The sequence below is a fragment of the Hypanus sabinus genome, chromosome 4, assembly GCF_030144855.1.
Source record: "Hypanus sabinus isolate sHypSab1 chromosome 4, sHypSab1.hap1, whole genome shotgun sequence".
NCBI classification, from domain to species: domain Eukaryota; kingdom Metazoa; phylum Chordata; class Chondrichthyes; order Myliobatiformes; family Dasyatidae; genus Hypanus; species Hypanus sabinus.
The window spans coordinates 133,750,578-133,767,221 of record NC_082709.1 but is presented as its reverse complement, the minus strand read 5'-3'; the positions used below and the strand labels follow the sequence as shown (position 1 = coordinate 133,767,221).

At 42.4% G+C, this 16,644-nt stretch overlaps 1 protein-coding gene across 2 annotated transcripts in view; it reads left to right on the top strand.

Annotated features, from left to right (window-relative positions):
- pola1 (polymerase (DNA directed), alpha 1) overlaps positions 1-16,644 on the top strand; it is a 291,471-nt gene that overhangs the window by 62,711 nt on the left and 212,116 nt on the right. For both annotated transcript variants that reach the window (XM_059966177.1, XM_059966176.1), the window contains exons 19-22: positions 3,721-3,837; positions 5,318-5,493; positions 8,261-8,390; positions 13,807-13,926. In XM_059966177.1, coding sequence (XP_059822160.1) covers positions 3,721-3,837; positions 5,318-5,493; positions 8,261-8,390; positions 13,807-13,926 — 543 coding nt within the window. The remainder of the gene's footprint in view (positions 1-3,720; positions 3,838-5,317; positions 5,494-8,260; positions 8,391-13,806; positions 13,927-16,644) is intronic.

The window sequence follows — 16,644 nt, the reverse complement described above, 5'->3', positions numbered from 1 at the left end:
CATCACACACTTCATGCCCCTGGCGCCTGGAACTTCCACCATGTTGCTGGTGTCTTCCATAGTGAAGCCTGATGCTAAATTCTTGCTCAGTTTGTCCATCATTTCCTTGTCCTCCATCACTATCTCCCCAGCATCATTTTCCATTGGGCTGATATCTCCTCTGCACTGCCTCCAAAGCCAGGATATCCTTCCTCAAGTACAGAGGCCAGAACTACACACAATACTCCAGGTGCGGCCTCACCAGTGCCCTGTATAGTTGCAGCATGACCTCCCTGCTCTTGAATTCAATCCCTCCAGCAAAACAGATAGTAAAAGTCTCTATAAGTATATAAAGTGGAAGAGGGTGCCGAAGTCAACATAGGTCCCTTGGAAGACGATAAAGGGAAATTGATATTAAGTGATAAGGAAATAGCTGAGGCATTGAATGACTATTTTGTGTCAGTTTTCACGATGGAGGACACGTCTAATATGCCAAAGAAGGATGTTATGGACGAAATGGGAAGTGAGGACCTCGATAAAATCACTGTCACTAAAGAGATAGTGATGAGCAAACTAGAGGGCCTGAAAGTAGATGTATCCTGGTCCTGATGGGATGCATCCCAGGGTGCTAAGGGAATTGCAGAAGTTATAGTAGATGCATTGGTAATCATTTATCAAAACTCTAGATTCTGGGCAGATCCCGGCAGATTGAACGATAGCAAATGTCACACCACTTTTTAAAACAGGATGTAGGCAAAAGATGGGCAACTATAGGCCAGTTAGCTTAACGTGTTTAGTCGAGAAAATGCTTGAAGCTGTCATTAAGGAAGAAATAGTGAAACATATAGAAAGGAGTGGTTCCATTAGACAGACACAGCATGGATTCAGAAAGGGCAGGTCCTGTTTAACAAACTTATTGGAGTTCTTTGAGGACATAATGAGTGCGGTGGATAGAGAGGAACAGGTGGATGTCATATACTTGAATTTCCAGAAGGTGCTTGATATGGTGCTGCACAAGGGACTTATAAATAAGATTCATGGAGTCGGAGGAAGTGTATTGGCATGGATAGTGGATTGGTTAACCGATAGAAGGTAGAGAGTTGGTATAAATGGGTGTTTCTCTGATTGTCAGTCAGTTGTGAGTGGGGTGCCACAGGGGTCAGTGCTGGGCCCACAGCTGTTTACCATTTACATTGATAATTTGGAAGAGGGGACTGAGTGTAGTGTATCAAAATTTGCTGATGACACTAAGCTGAGTGGAAATGCAAATTGTACAGAGGATGTGGAGAGTCCACAGAGGGATATAGATAGGTTAAGTGAGTGGGCCAAGGTCTGGCAGATGGAATACAACATTGGCAAATGCGAGATCATCCACTTTCGAAGGAATAATAGAAGAGCAGATTATTATTTAAGTGGTGAAAGATTGTAGCATGCTGTTGTGCAGAGGGACTTGAGAGTGTTTGTGCATGAATCACAAAATGTTGGCTTGCAGATACAACAGGTTATTAAGGCAAATGAAATGTTGGCATTGCTAGAGGGATTGAATTCAAGAGCAGGGAGGTCATGCTGCAACTATACAGGGTACTGGTGAGGCCGCACCTGGAGTATTGTGTGTAGTTCTGGCCTCTGTACTTGAGGAAGGATATACTGGCTTTGGAGGTAATACAGAGGAGGTTCACCAGGTTGATTCCAGGGATGAAGGGGTTAACCTATGAGGAGAGATTGAGTCGCTTGGGACTATACTCTCTGGAGTTCAGAAGAATGAGAGGGGATCTTGTAGAAAGGTACAAAATTTTGAAAGGGATAGATAAGATAGAATTAGGATAGTTGTTTCCATCGATAGGTGAGATTAGAATTAGGGGACATTGCCTCAAGATTCAGGGGAAAAGATTTAGAACGGAGATGAGGAGAAATAGTTTTTCCCAGGGAATGGTGAATCTGTGGAATTCTCTGCCCAGGGAAGCAGTTGAGGCTTCCTCATTAAATATATTTAAGAAACATTTAGATAGGTTTTTACATAGTAAAGGAATTAAGGATTATGGGGAAAAGGCAGGTAGATGGAGCTGTGTTTATGGACAAATCAGCCATGATATTTTTAAATGGCGGGGCAGGCTCGGTGGGCCGGTTGGCCTGCTCCTGCTCCTGCTCCTATTTCTTATGTTCTCCCTTTTACACTTCATGTTATCTGAAGGAACTTTTGGTATCCTCTTTAATATTATGGGCTGGCTTATTTTCATATTCCATCTTTACCTTAATGACTCTTAGTTACCTTCTGTTGGTTTTTAAAAGCTTTCTAATCCTCTAAATTCCTATTAATTTTTGCTCTATTATATGTCCTGTCTTTGGCATTTATGTTGGCTTTGACTTTTCTTGTTAGTCACAATTGTATCATCTTCCTTTTAGAATACTTATTCCTCTTTGGGATTTATATATACCTGTGCCTTGTGAATTGCTTCCAGAAATTCCAGCCATTTCTGCTCTGCCAACATTTCTGCAAATGTTCTTTTTCCAATCAATTCTGGCCAACTCCTCTCTCATGCCTCTATAATTCCCTTTACTCCATTCTAAAACTGATACATCTGACTTTAGCTTCTCAAATTTCAGGGTGAATTTGATCATATTATGGTCACTTGTCCTTAAGAGTTCTTTTTCCATAAGCTTTCTAATCAATCCTGGTTCATTGCACACACCTAATCCAGAATATCTGATCTTCTTGTGGGCTCAACTACGAGCTGCTCTAAAAAGCCATTCAGCAGACACTCTAGAAATTCCCCCTCCTGGAATTCAGCACCAACCTGATCTTCCCAATCTACCTGCATATTGAAGTCCCCCATGACTACTGTAACATTGCCCTTTTGACATGCATTTTCTATTTCCTGTTGTAATCTGTAGGTCACATCGTTACTACTGTTTGGAGGTCTGTATGCAATTCCTATCAAGGTCTTGTTAACTTTGCAGTTAGGCCACACCTGTGGAAAGAGAAAAAGAGGTCACATTTTGTGAGAAAAGAAGGAGACAGAAAGAGCTCATTAACTGCAAGAAGTAGGTACAGAGGAGAGTTTACGCAGGGGTAAGTTTACGCAGAGAGTGGTGAGTGTGTGGAATGTGCTGCCAGCGACAGTGGTGGAGGCGAATTCAATAGGGTCTTTTAAGAGACTCCTGGACAGGTATATGGAGCTGAGAAAAATAGAGGCCGATGGGTAACCCTAGATAATTTCTCAGGTAAGGACGTGTTCGGCACAGCTTTGTGTGCCGAAGGGTTTCTATTGTGCTGTAGGTTTTCTATGTTTCTAAGAACAAAACAACTCTAAGTTGCTGGAGCTTTACCCTATCAGAGATATCCCCTCACCACCCCCCCAGCTCTCCCTAAAGCTTAATGAGCTGCTTTTGTCTGCTTCCTGACAGAAACATTGACTCCATTTCTCTTCCCACCGATGTGGCCCAACCTGCTGAGTATCCTCAGCATCTTGTATTTTCTTGTAGATTGTTTATGAGCATAGGGGGAATTGCAGTTGTTTGCACTCCGTCGCTGCACTCTTACATTGCAGTTGTTTGCACGCTTATCACTGCACTCTAAGGTGAGTTGGAATGTAACTCTTCTGTGTTATCGTGGGAAGCCCAACCTTCTTGGTCTTGAGCAGCATTTCATGATATCACCAATACTTTCTAAGCATAATCTCGGTTATTGTCTCTGCTTGTTGTTGAACAACGTGTTTAACATCTGTGCGTACTTTCTTTCAGGGCCATGATATTTATGGATTTGATCTTGACGTTCTGCTACAAAGAATTAATAGCTGCAAAGTTCCTCACTGGTCAAAGATTGGTCGGTTGAGGAGATCTGCAATGCCTAAACTTGGGGTAAGGCATGTCTGGCTTTCTCAAAATGAGGAATTCGTAATCTGCCAGGGAGCGACAATAAAAGAAATGAAGTTACTGTTATGTTTAAACAGCAATGTGCACAAGTAATGGAAGTAGATTGCCACATATATTGGTAAAAATGCTTTTAACCCAGAGTCATTATGCTTTTGATATATGCTAACAGACTAAATAATGGAATGCCATTACCACTCTAATGGAAACCCACACTATATGTGACCTGTGAATGTTAAGTATTATCCCACATGCAAAGTGAAAGAGAAAACACTTGTCATCAGAGCTACATTTAAAAAACAAAATTAGCAGTCTGTACAATGACACCCTTAATGTTAAATTGTGAGAATAAGTATAGTAAATGTTATAAGAATTGTTCAATAAGGCTTAGTGCAGTTCTAGTATGCATTAAAGTGCTGCTTCTTTTTAATAGATAGCTAATTACAATTACTTGAGAGAATTTACTGTGTTAATAAAGCTGTTACATCACAGGTGTGTTACCATATGTTGAACTGGATCTTTGTAGAGAATTTTTTGGTATTCATGGTAACATTATCAGAGAAATTAACCGAGTTCGGTTCTAACAGTGAGGGCAGTAAGTTACTCTTTGACTTCCTCTTGAGTTTGTGGACAATCAGGGATGGAAAATAAATCCTGTAACTCCTCCCCTAACTCCTCAAGAAGTGACCAACTGATTCAGTTTTTTTTTCTGTCTGTGAGAAAGGCTGATTCCGTATCGCATAGAAGTAAAGCAGGCAGTCTGAGGCAACAGCCAGTTACCAGCAGATCTAATCTGTGGTGGTGGTCAGTTTCTTCATATTGGCCAGAGTTTCTCAGTGGTCAGGGGTCTGACATTATAAAATCCCATCACATGATAGTGGATGTCAAAGTTACAAATGGTGTTTTGGGGAAAGTGTGCCCTTTTATTTGAATTCAGGTTTATTAAAGTTCCATTAGCTTATTTGTAAATAAGGTGATGAGCCAGTTCAGATTCAAGGTACTGCAGTGATGGTTATTAAAACTGTCTCTCTGCACCGGCCTGCTGCATGAGCACAGGCATTCTGTTCAGTTCTCTCTCTGTCCTCCACTTGACAGAATGAACCTCTTGCGTGAGGCAAAAGGAATTCTGCAGACTTCAGCTGGATGACCTTTCTTGCAACAAGACCCATCAACAAAACAAGCAGCTGCTTAAATGAAAATATAAAGCACTGCCAGACTGAGTCTCATTGCGGGGCCCTGTGTGTCAACTCAGTTGGAGCAACATATCTCTGAAGTGGGAATGGGTTTTATAGTAAAAGTACTTTGGCCCTGAACTCAGTGTGATTGCTTCATTGACTGTACTCGGGGTGGGGGTGGGGGGTGGGCAGAGGTTCCAGATCCTCCAAACCAATTGGCCTACTGATATTTTCTTTTTGCAGAGCTGACCTTCCGCTCAATGATTCCATTTGCCATTACTGTTTTATTAAAGGGTCGTGGAGGGTTTGCAGAGAAGAATGCAGCTTGTGGTAGGCTGATTTGTGACGTTGAAATTTCTGCTAAAGAGTTAATCCGCTGCAAGAGCTACAGCCTAACTGAACTGGTCCACCAGATCCTCAAAGCTGAGAGGGTCGTCATTCCTGCCGAAAATATTCAGAATTTTTACAGGTGGGGGCTATTTGTCTTGTTTGTAAGTGAGAGTTTTGACTGCATGCCAAATTCCAGTATAATGAAGTCTAGGGCAGAAGGAGAGGGCACTTAACTTGGGCCTTACAATTGCCTTACAATTGCAAGATCAGATTTCAACTCTTCAGATATGATTGAAAGCATCCTTTGTCCAATCATGATTCCGGTCTGAAATGGACTTGAAGTGGGAATTTCATTGCTCTTCTCCCTCCTTCGTTACAGATGACAAAGTGTGATGCAGTTGTAGCAATGCACAAAATGGTGGAGAAACATAACGGGTCAGGCACATCTATGGAGGGAAATAAACAGTTGATGGTTCAGACTGAGATCCTCCACTTAGAAAGAAAGAGGAAACCAGCCAGAATAAAAGGCATTGATGTTAGGAACTGGGTGGTGATAGGTGAAAGAGGCAAACGGCTAAAAAAGAAAAAGAATTCAAATAGAGGACAGCAGACCATAGAGTAAAAGGAAGGAGGTGAGGATCCAGACAGGGGAAGGTGTACGTGATAGGAAGGTCGTGAGGGGAAAGAGAAGGGGTAAAAGGGCAGAACGGTTTGGGTATTTGCACAGAGGGGAGTGGTTACCGGAAGTCAGAGAACTTGTGCCTTCCTCATGTTGGAGACTGTCAAAACTGGATATGAGTGTGAGGTGCTGCTCTTCCAATCTGTGTTAGCCCTCAGCAAGGCAGTGGAGGAGGCTGTGGACAGACATGTCAGTGTGGGAATGGGAAGTGGAATTGAATTGGCTGCCAGGGGAAACTAGGCTGTTACAGCAGATGGAGTGAAAGACCTCAACTAGGTGAACCCTCCAGTTTGTGTGGGTTTCACTGATGTTGAGGGGGCTGCACTGGGATGCAGTTGATGTATCTCTGATAGTGAAAAAAATTGGTGAAGAGCACTTTGAGCTGAAGCTCTGAATGAAGATACTAGCTGCTTGAAAAGTAGTCCAATTATTTGGTTCTTGCAATACATCTTGTCCATTTAGCGGGAACATACTGGATCATGCTGTCTTAACGGCATTCTTGTAGAGAATACAAATGGCTGGAAACTACTCTGATGGGATAGGATTAAAAAAATGCAGAATAAAGTCAATAGACAATAGGTGCAAGAGTAGACCATTCGGTCCTTCTAGCCAGCACAGCCATTCACTGTGATCATGGCTGATCATACACAATCAGTACCCCATTCCTGCCCTCTCCCCATATCCCTTGACCCTGCTATCTATAAGAGCTCTATCTAACTCTCTTTTGAATGCTTCCAGAGACTTGGCCTCCACTGCCTTCTGGGGCAGAGCATTCCACATATCCACCACTCTCTGGGTGAAAAAGTTTTTCCACACCTCTGTTCTAAATGGCCTACTCCTTATTCTTAAACTGTGGCCTCTAGTTCTGTACTCACCCATCAGCGAGAACACGCTTCCTGCCTCCAGCATGTCCAATCCCTTAATAATCTTATATGTTTCAATCAGATCCCTTCTCATCCTTCTAAATTACAGTAAATACAAGCCCAGTTGCTCCAAACTTTCAACATATGATAGTTCCGCCATTCCGGGAATTAACCTTGTGAATCTACGCTGCACTCCCGCAATAGCAAGCATGTCCTTCCTCAAATTTGGAGACCAAAATTGCACACAATACTCCAGGTGGGGTCTCACCAGGGCCCTGTACAGCTGCAGAAGGACCTCTTTACTCCTATACTCAATTCCTGTTGTTATAAAGGCCAGCATGTCATTAGCTTTCTTCACTGCCTGCTGTACCTGCATGCTTGCTTTCATCGACTGATGTACAAGAACACCTAGATTTCGTTGTACTTCCCCTTTTCCTAACTTGACTCCATTTAGATAGTAATCTGCCTTCCTGTTCTTGCCACCGAAGTGGATAACCTCACATTTATCCACATTAAACTGCATCTGCCATACATTTGCCCACTCACCCAACCTGTCCAAGTTACCCTGCATTCTCATAACATCCTCCTGACATTTCACACTGCCACCCAGCTTTGTGTCATCAGCAAATTTGCTAATGTTACTTTTAATCCCTTCAATTAAGTCATTAATGTATATTGTAAACTGCTGCAGTCCCAGCACTGAACCTTGCGGTACCCCACTGGTCACAGCCTGCCATTCCAAAAGGGACCCGTTAATCGCTACTCTTTGTTTTCTGTCAGCCAGCCAATTTTCAATCCATGTCAGTACTCTGCCCCCAATACCATGTGCCCTAATTTTGCCCACTAATCTCCTATGTGGGACTTTACCAAAAGCTTTCTGGAAGTCCAGGTACACTACATCCACTGGCTCTCCCTTGTCCATTTTCATAGTTACATCCTCAAAAAACTCCAGAAGATTAGTCAAGCATGATTTTCCCTTCATAACTCCATGCTGACTCGGACTGATCTTTCTACTGCCATCCAAATGTGTCGTAATTTCTTCTTTTATAATTGACTCCAGACTAATCGTGCTTTTTAAGGTAGCAGCCTTGCAGCACAACCACAAGCCCATTCACCTGTCTCTAGATGCATTACCCACCTGCCTTTGGGATATGGAACTCCCAGAGGTAACCGACACATTCACAGGGAGAACACGCAGTTGCTAGATAGATGGCATGGGTGATCAGGGCTGAAAGGAATTACTGGAGCCCCAGGGCAGTAACTTGCACTGAAATTGTTGCAAGAAGCTAATTTAGCAAGCTAGTGTTGCTCGTATCTGTTGCTGTATGTTGTGATGGTTTTAACTTTTTGCTCTGTTCCTCCAGTGACTCTCAACAACTCATGCATCTACTTGAGAATACCTGGATGGATGCAAAATACATCCTGCAGATTATGTGTGAACTCAATGTGCTCCCTTTAGCTCTGCAGATAACTAGCATTGCTGGAAATGTCATGGTAATGTAATATTAGTGAATTATGATATTGAAGCCATTGCTAAACTCTTACCAATTTTATCAATGTAACTGTGGTTTTACTTTTAAAAGTCAGTTTTTAATTGTTTCAAGTTGAAATATTAAAACAATCTGCCAACAACCTAACTTCTTTTCCCCAAAGTTTTAAATATTCTTGGCTACTGTACATCAACATTCAATATTGTAAACTGATCTATGTATTTCACCTGTGTGTAAGGCTATGCTAGATGCACTGTAAATCCTACAGTCAGCACATGTATAATTCGCTGTGTGATGAAATATGCAGTAGTTTCCCTGCAATGTGGAGGGAGTTTGCCCTTGCAAGGAGAACCAAGGAGAACTTTGGTTATACGGTATTGCACTTGGCTGTTTGAGTATATAGTTCTATCATCATCATATGGTAATCAAAATTTACCAAAGCTGAAGCCTATTAATGTTATTGCCCAACAACACCAATCTTAATACAATGACCAACTTAACATCTCAACGAATTTTTTTAAATGTACCTCATTTAACTTAAAAATGATTTATCTTACTACTTATGGAACCCTACAAATGTTATTTATGCACAGTTTTTATGATGTTTGTTTTCAATCTACCTTGATCTTACTTTTATAATTGGATTTTTGTATCAATATTTGTAGTGACTAAGTCCATTGTGGATGTCTGCTGACACAATATAGCTGCAGGTCTCTGCAGTTGTTGCACTCCTCAGTCTGTTTATCCCAAACTCTGCGAGGCTTAGCTTTTCTGTCCTTTTTAGGCTTTCAGTTTTCCCCCTCAAATGGCTTTTGATTCTGCTGAAGTTTGAAATTTCTGACCTGGCTCATTCTGGCTCCGAATGGTTCTTGTTTTACATCCACTGAAATACTCTTTTGTTTGAAACTTTCTTTTGCAACCTTCTTGGTTGTCATGTTGTTTGTATTTTGGCACTGACCAGCCACTGTTGCTTCCTGTGTTCAGTGACTTGTTTTTAGTCTAATGGACAGTTAGCTTTCCAATACATCAACTATCACATCATTTTGTCCCACTGATACCCACACTTGTCCATTGAATTTATTAATTCAGCAGGGCCTGTTATTCCATTTAGTAAGTACCTCACTAGTTTTCTAGTCCATGAACTCACTATTCCTCATTTGCACTACTCATTTACCTTCTTTTCTTGTAACTTGTAGTAATTTCCTGTGTCTTGCACTCTGCTGCTGTCTGTAAGTAATAATCTTCACACTTTGTGTCAATGATAATAAAACAGATCCTGAGAAGAATTTTTATTTCCTGTTCCACTCCCGTGGTTTACTTAAGTTCATTACTTAGTTCTGGGATGTTGCTGTCAACCTTGGTTTGCACTTCACTTGCAACTTGGTCCCCCATCATGTCCCTCATAATCTGAAGTGGGCTGGTTGGGAGAGGAAAGGGGCTCATTATGGAGTGTCAGAATGAGGAAGTTGTAAAGATACTAGAGTTGGGGAACTCACTGTGAGCAGAACAATATGTAGATAAGCCTACAACAGGAGAGGCTGTACTTGATTTGGTATTGGGAAATGAACCTGGTCAGGTGTCTGGTCTCTCAGTCGGAGTGCATTTTGGAGATAGTGATCACAATTCTGTCCCCTTTACCATAGCATTGGAGAGAGATAGGGACAGACAAGTTAGGAAAGCATTTAATTGGAGTAAGGGGAACTATGAGGCTATCAGGCAGGAACTTGGGAAGCATAAATTGGGAACAGATGTTCTCAGGGAAATGTATGGCAGAAATGTGGCAAATATTCAGGGGATATTTGTGTGGCATTCTGCATAGGAACGTTCTAATGAGACAAAAGGATGGTAGGGTACAGGAACCATGGTGTACAAAGGCTGTTGAAAATCTGGTCAAGAAGAAAAGAAAAGCTTGTGAAAGGTTCAAAAAAACTCGGTAATGATAAAGATCTAGAGGATTATAAGGCTAACAGGAAGGAGCTTAAGAATGAAATTAAGATAGCCCAAAGGGGCCATGAGAAGGCCTTGGCGAGCAAGATTAAATAAAACCCCAAGGTATTCTACAAGTATGTGAAGAGCAAGAGGATAAGATGTGAGAGAATAGGACCAATCAAATGTGACAGTGGAAAAGTGTGTATGGAAACAGAGGAGATAGCAGAGGTACTTAATGAATACTTTGCTTCAGTATTCACTATGGAAAAGGATCTTGGTGATTGTAGGGATGACTTACAGGAGCATATAGATATTAAGAAAGAGGATGCGCTGGAGCTCTTGGAAAGCATCAAGTTGGATAAGTCGCTGGGACTGGATGAGATGTACCCTAGGCTATTGTGGAGTTGAGGGAGGAGATTGCTGAGCCTCTGGCTATGATCTTTGCATCATCAATAGGGATGGGAGAGATCTGGACGATTGGAGGGTTGCAGATGTTCCTTTATTCAATAAAGGGATTAGAGATAGCCCAGGAAATTGTAGACCAGTGAGTCTTACTTCAGTGGTTGGTAAGTTGATGGAAAAGATCTTGAGAGGCAGAATTTATGAACATTTTGGAGAGACATAATATGATTAGGAATAGTCAGCTTGGCTTTGTGAAAGGCAGGTTGTGCCTTACGAGCCTGATTGAAACTTTTGTGGATGTGACTAAACACATTGATGAAGGTAGAGCAGTAGATGTAGTGTATATGGATTTCAGCAAGGGATTTGATAAGGTACCCCTTGCAAGGCTTATTAAGAAAGTAAGGAGGCATGGGATCCATGGGGACCTTGCTTTGTGGATCCAGAATTGGCTTGCCCACAGAAGGCAAAGAGTGGTTCTAGATGAGTCATATTCTGCATGGAGGCTGGTGACCAGTAGTGTGCCTCAGGGATCTGTTCTGGGAACCCTTTGCTTTGTGATTTTTATAAATGATGTGGATGAGGAGGTGGAGAGATGGGTTAGTAAAGTTGCTGATGACACAAAGGTTGGGTGTGTTGTGGATAGTGTGGAGGGCGGCTGTCAGAGGATATAGCGGGACATCAATAGGATGCAAAGCTAGACTGAGAAGTGGCAGATGGAGTTCAACCCAGATAGGTATGAGGTGGTTCATTTTGGTAGGTGAAATATGATGGCAGAATACAGTATTAATAGTAAGACTCTTGGCAGTATGGAGGATCAGAGGGATCTTGGGGGTTTGAGTCCATAGGACACTCAAAGCTGCTATGCAGGTTGACTCTGTGGTTAAGAAGGCATATGGTGCATTGGCCTTCATCAATCGTAGGATTGAGTTTAAGAGCCGAGAGGTAATGTTGTAGCTATATAGGACCCTGGTCAGACCCCACTTGGAGTACTGTGCTCAGTTCTGGTCACCTCACTACAGGAAGAATGTGGAAACTATAGAAAAGGTGCAGAGGATATCTACAAGGATGTTGCCTGGATTGGGGAGCGTGCCTTATGTGAATAGGTTGAGTGAACTCAGCCTTTTCTCCTTGGAGCGAAGGAGGATGAGAGGTGACCTGATAGAGGTGTTTAAGATGATGAGAGGCATTGATTATGTGGATAGTCAGAGGCTTTTCCCCAGGGCTGATATAGCTAACACAGGAGGGCACAGTTTTAAGATGCTTGGAAGTGGGTACAGAGGAGCTGTCAGGGGTAAGTTTTTTATGCAGAGAGTGGTGAGTGCGTGGAATGTACTACCTACGACGGTGGTGAAGGCAGATATGGTAGGGTCTTTAAGAGCCTCCTGGATGGGTACCTGCATATTGAAATCCACATGACTATCGTACCATTGCCCTTTTTAAGTGCCTTTCTGTCTCCTGTTGTAATTTGCATTCCACATCCTGTTTAGAGGCCTGTATGCAACTCCCATTAGGGTCTTTTTACCCTTGTAGTTTCTTAACAGGATTTATGAACATTTGGAGACATAACATATGATTAGGAATAGTCAGCATGGTTTTGTCAAAAGCAGGTCGTGCTTGATGAGCCTGATTGAATTTTTTTGAGGATGTGCCTAGGCACATTGCTGAAGGTAGAGCAGCATAGGTAGTGTATAAGGATTTCAGCAAGGCATTTGATAGGTATCCCCTGCAAGGCTTATTGAGAAAGTAAGGAGGCATGGGATCCAAGAGGAGCTTGCTTTGTGGATCCAGAATCAGCTTGCCCACAGAAGGCAAAGAGTGGTTGTAGACGGGTTATATTCTGCATGGAGGTTGGTGACCAGTGGTGTACCTCAGGGATCTGTTCTGGGACCTGTATTCTTTGTGATTTTTATAAATGACCTGGATGAGGAAGTAGAGGGATGGGTTAGTAAGTTTGCTGATGACACAAAGGTCGGGGGTATTGTGGATAGTGTGGAGGGCTGTTAGAGGTTACAGTGGGACATCAGTAGAATGCAAAACTGGGCTGAGAAGTGGCAGAAGGTGTTCAGCCCAGATAAGTGTGAAGTGGTTCATTTTGGTAGGTCAAATATGATGGCAGAATATAGTATAATTAGTAAAACTCTTGGTAGTTTGGAGGACCAAAGAGATCTTGTGGTCCAAGTCCATAGGACATCATAGGTTGACTGTGTGGTTAAGAAGGCATACAGTGCATTGGCTTTCATCAACTGTGGGATTGAGTTGAACAGCTGAGAGGTGAATTTTACAGCTATACAGGACCCTGGTCAGAACCCACTTGAAGTACTGTGCTCAGTCTGGTCAACTCACTACAGGAAGGATGCGGAAAGGGTGCAGAGGCGATTTACAAGGATGTTGCCTTATGAGACTTGTTTGAGTGAACGTGGCCTTTTCTTCCTGGAGTGATGGAGGATGAGCGATGACCTGATAGAGGTGTATAATATGATGAGAGGCATTGATCGTGTGGATAGTCGGAGTCTTTTCCCCAGGGCTGAAATGGCTAACACTAGAAGACACAGTTTTAAAATGCTTGGAAGTAGGTACAGAGAAGATGCCAGAGCTAAGTGTTTTATGCAGAGAGTGATGAGTATATGGAATGGGTTGCTGGCAACGGTGTTGGAGGCAAATACAATAGGGTCTTTAAGAGCCTCCTGGATGGGTACATGGAGCTTAGTAAAATAGGGGGCTATGGTAACCTGAGGTAATTTCAAGAGTACATGTTTGGCACAGCATTGTGGGACAAAGGGCCTGTATTGTATTGTAGGTTTTCAATGTTTTTAGAGTGAAGGGTTTACTAATTTATCACATACTTACACTAGCACATCCAGTGTGACACTGAGTAAGGGAAGATATTGTTTTATGTAATTTCTTGACAATTTTACCAAATCCTGATTAAAATGTGGGGAATACTCTTTGATATCACTAATAAAGGTTACACTGCTGATGATTCTATGAATGTTACCAATAAACCATGAAAGGAAACGAGTTACATTGGTAGCAAATGACTTTTATTATTGATGAATAATGTGCTTTAAATGTTAATTTATTTCTCTTAGTCGCGTACACTAATGGGTGGCCGTTCTGAGAGGAATGAATATTTGCTGCTGCATGCTTTCCATGAAAAGGACTACATTGTACCTGATAAACCCTCTTTCAAAAAGCATGTGCAAGAACATGTGAGTACTAGTTATTGTATGACTTCCTCCTGCATTGTTTTTTTGATTCCGCTGCTGAGATGTGCTGAGAAGGACTTGTTGCCATAACCATAAGACAGCGGAGCAGAATTAGACTATTCTGTCCATCATGGCTGATCCCAAATTCCACTCAATCCTGTACACCTGCCTTCTTGCCATATCCTTCGATGCTCTGACTAATGAGAAAACTATCAACTTCTGCTTTAAATATACCCATGGACTTGGCCTCCACCACAGTCTGTGACAGGGTATTCCACACATTCACTACTATCTGGATGAAAAAATTCTGTTCTAAAAGGTCACCCCTCAATTTTGAGGCTGTGCCCTTTAGTTCTGGATACACCATTAGAGTAAATATCCTCTCTACATCCACCCTATCTAGTCCTTTCAACGTTCAGTAGATTTCAATGAGATCCTCCTCCTCCCCTCTGTCTTCTTCTAAATTCCAGTGAGCAGAGGTCCAAAGCTGCCAAACACTCCTCATATGTTAACCCCTTCTTTCTTGGAATCATCCTCGTGAACCTCCTCTAGACTTTCTCCAATGACAGCACATCCTTTCTGAGACATGGGGCCCAAAGCTGTTGACAGTACTCCATGTGCGGCCTAACTAGTGTCTCATAAAGGCTCAGCATTATCTCCTTGCTTTTATATTCTATTCCCCTTGAAATAAATGCCAATGTTGTATTTGCCTTCTTTACCACAGACTCAACCTATAAATTAACCTTCTGCTCATGGGCTTCTAAGTCCCTTTGTACTTCCCATGTTTGAATTTTCTCCCCATTTCAACAATAGCCTGCACTATTATTCCTTTTACCAAAATGCATTACCATGCATTTCCCAACACTGTATTCCATTTGCCTCTTTTATTGACCATTCTCCAATTTGTCTAAGTCCCGCTACAATTGCATTGCTTCCTCAGCATGACTTACCCATCTACCTATCTTCGTATCATCCACAAACTTTGCCACAAAGCCATTATCCAAATCACTGTCAAACAATGTGAAAAGTAGCAGTCCCCATACTGATCCCTGAGGAACACCACTAGTCACTGGCAGCCAATCAGAAAAGGCCCCCTTTATTCCCACTTGTTGTTTCCTACCTGTCAGCCATTCCGCTATCCATGGCAGTATCTTTCCTGTAACGCCATAGGATTTTATGTTGTTAAGCAGTCTCGTGTGGCAACCTTTCAAAGCCTTCTGAAAATCCAGGTAAATGACATCCACTGCCTCTCCATTTGGTGGCATTAAACACCATTCTATTCAAGTGTTTTGATCTTAGTCATGACCATCGGCATTGCTGGCAAGACCATCAGCATTTGTTGCTTGGCTCCAATTCTCCTTAAGAAGATGATTGCTTTGAATTGCTGTGGTCTAACAAGTTGCAAAGTCCTGGGATTCTGACCCAGCTTTGGATTACACTGATATATTATGAGGTGAGGATGGGGCCTGACTTGAATGTGGCGGTGTTCCCATGCAGCTGCTGTCTGTCATTTTATGTAACTGAAGGATTCTTTTGAAGAATTCAGTGTAATGCTTATTGCATCTTGTTATTGGTGCACACGTCATCCATGGTGGTGGATGATGTAGAGATTCTGGGGTGGTATTTTTGCCACACCCTTTATAGGGGAGAGTATTGTGTGTAAGGAAAGTGAATCACTTGCCTCTGGCTACTGGTAGTGCAGCAATTATGTGATTGTCTCATGACTAGTGGAGTGCCACAGGGATCTGTCCTGGGACCCCTGCTATTTGTGATTTTTATAAATGACCGGGATGCAGAGGCAGAAGGATGGGTGAGTAAGTTTGCGGATGACACGAAGATTGGAGGAGTTGTGGATGGAGCTGTAGGTTGTCGAAGGTTACAAGAGGATATAGACAGGCTGCAGAGTTGGGTAGAAAAATGGCAGATGGAGTTCAATCTGGACAAGCGTGAGGTGATGCATTTTGGAAGGACAAACCAGAAGACTGAATACAGGATTAATGGTCAGTTACTTAAGAGTGTGGATGAACAAAGGGACCTTGGGGCTGAAATCCATACATCCCTCAAGGTCGCTGCACAGGTCGATAGGGTAGTTAAGAAGGCCTATGGGATGCTAGGCTTCATTAACAGGGGGATTGAGTTCAAGAGTAGGGAGGTCATGTTGCAACTCTACAAATCTCTGGGGAGACCACACTTAGAGTATTGTGTTCAATTCTGGTCATCTCATTGTAGGAAGGATGTGGAAGCTATAGAGAGGGTGCAGAGGAGATTTACCAGGATGTTGCCTGGTTTGGAGAACAACTCATATGAAGCAAGGTTAGCAGAGCTGGGACTTTTCTCTTTGGAGCATAGAAGAATGAGAGGGGACTTGATAGAGGTCTACAAGAATATGAGAGGCATAGATAGGGTGGATAGGCAGTACCTGTTTCCCAGGGCACCAATAGCAAACTCCAGTGGGCATATGTACAAAATTAAGGGAGGGAAGTTTAGGGGAGACATCAAGGGTAAGTTTTTTACACAAACGTTTGTGAGTGCCTGGAATGACTTGCCAGGGATGGTGGTGGAGGCTAAAACATTAGGGGTATTTAAGAGCCTCTTGGACAGGCACATGGATGAAAGAAAAATGGAAGATTATGGGTAGTGTGGGTTTAATACTTTTTTTTTAAGGATTATATGGGTCGGCACAACATGGAGGGCTGAAGGGCCTGTACTGTGCTGTAGTGT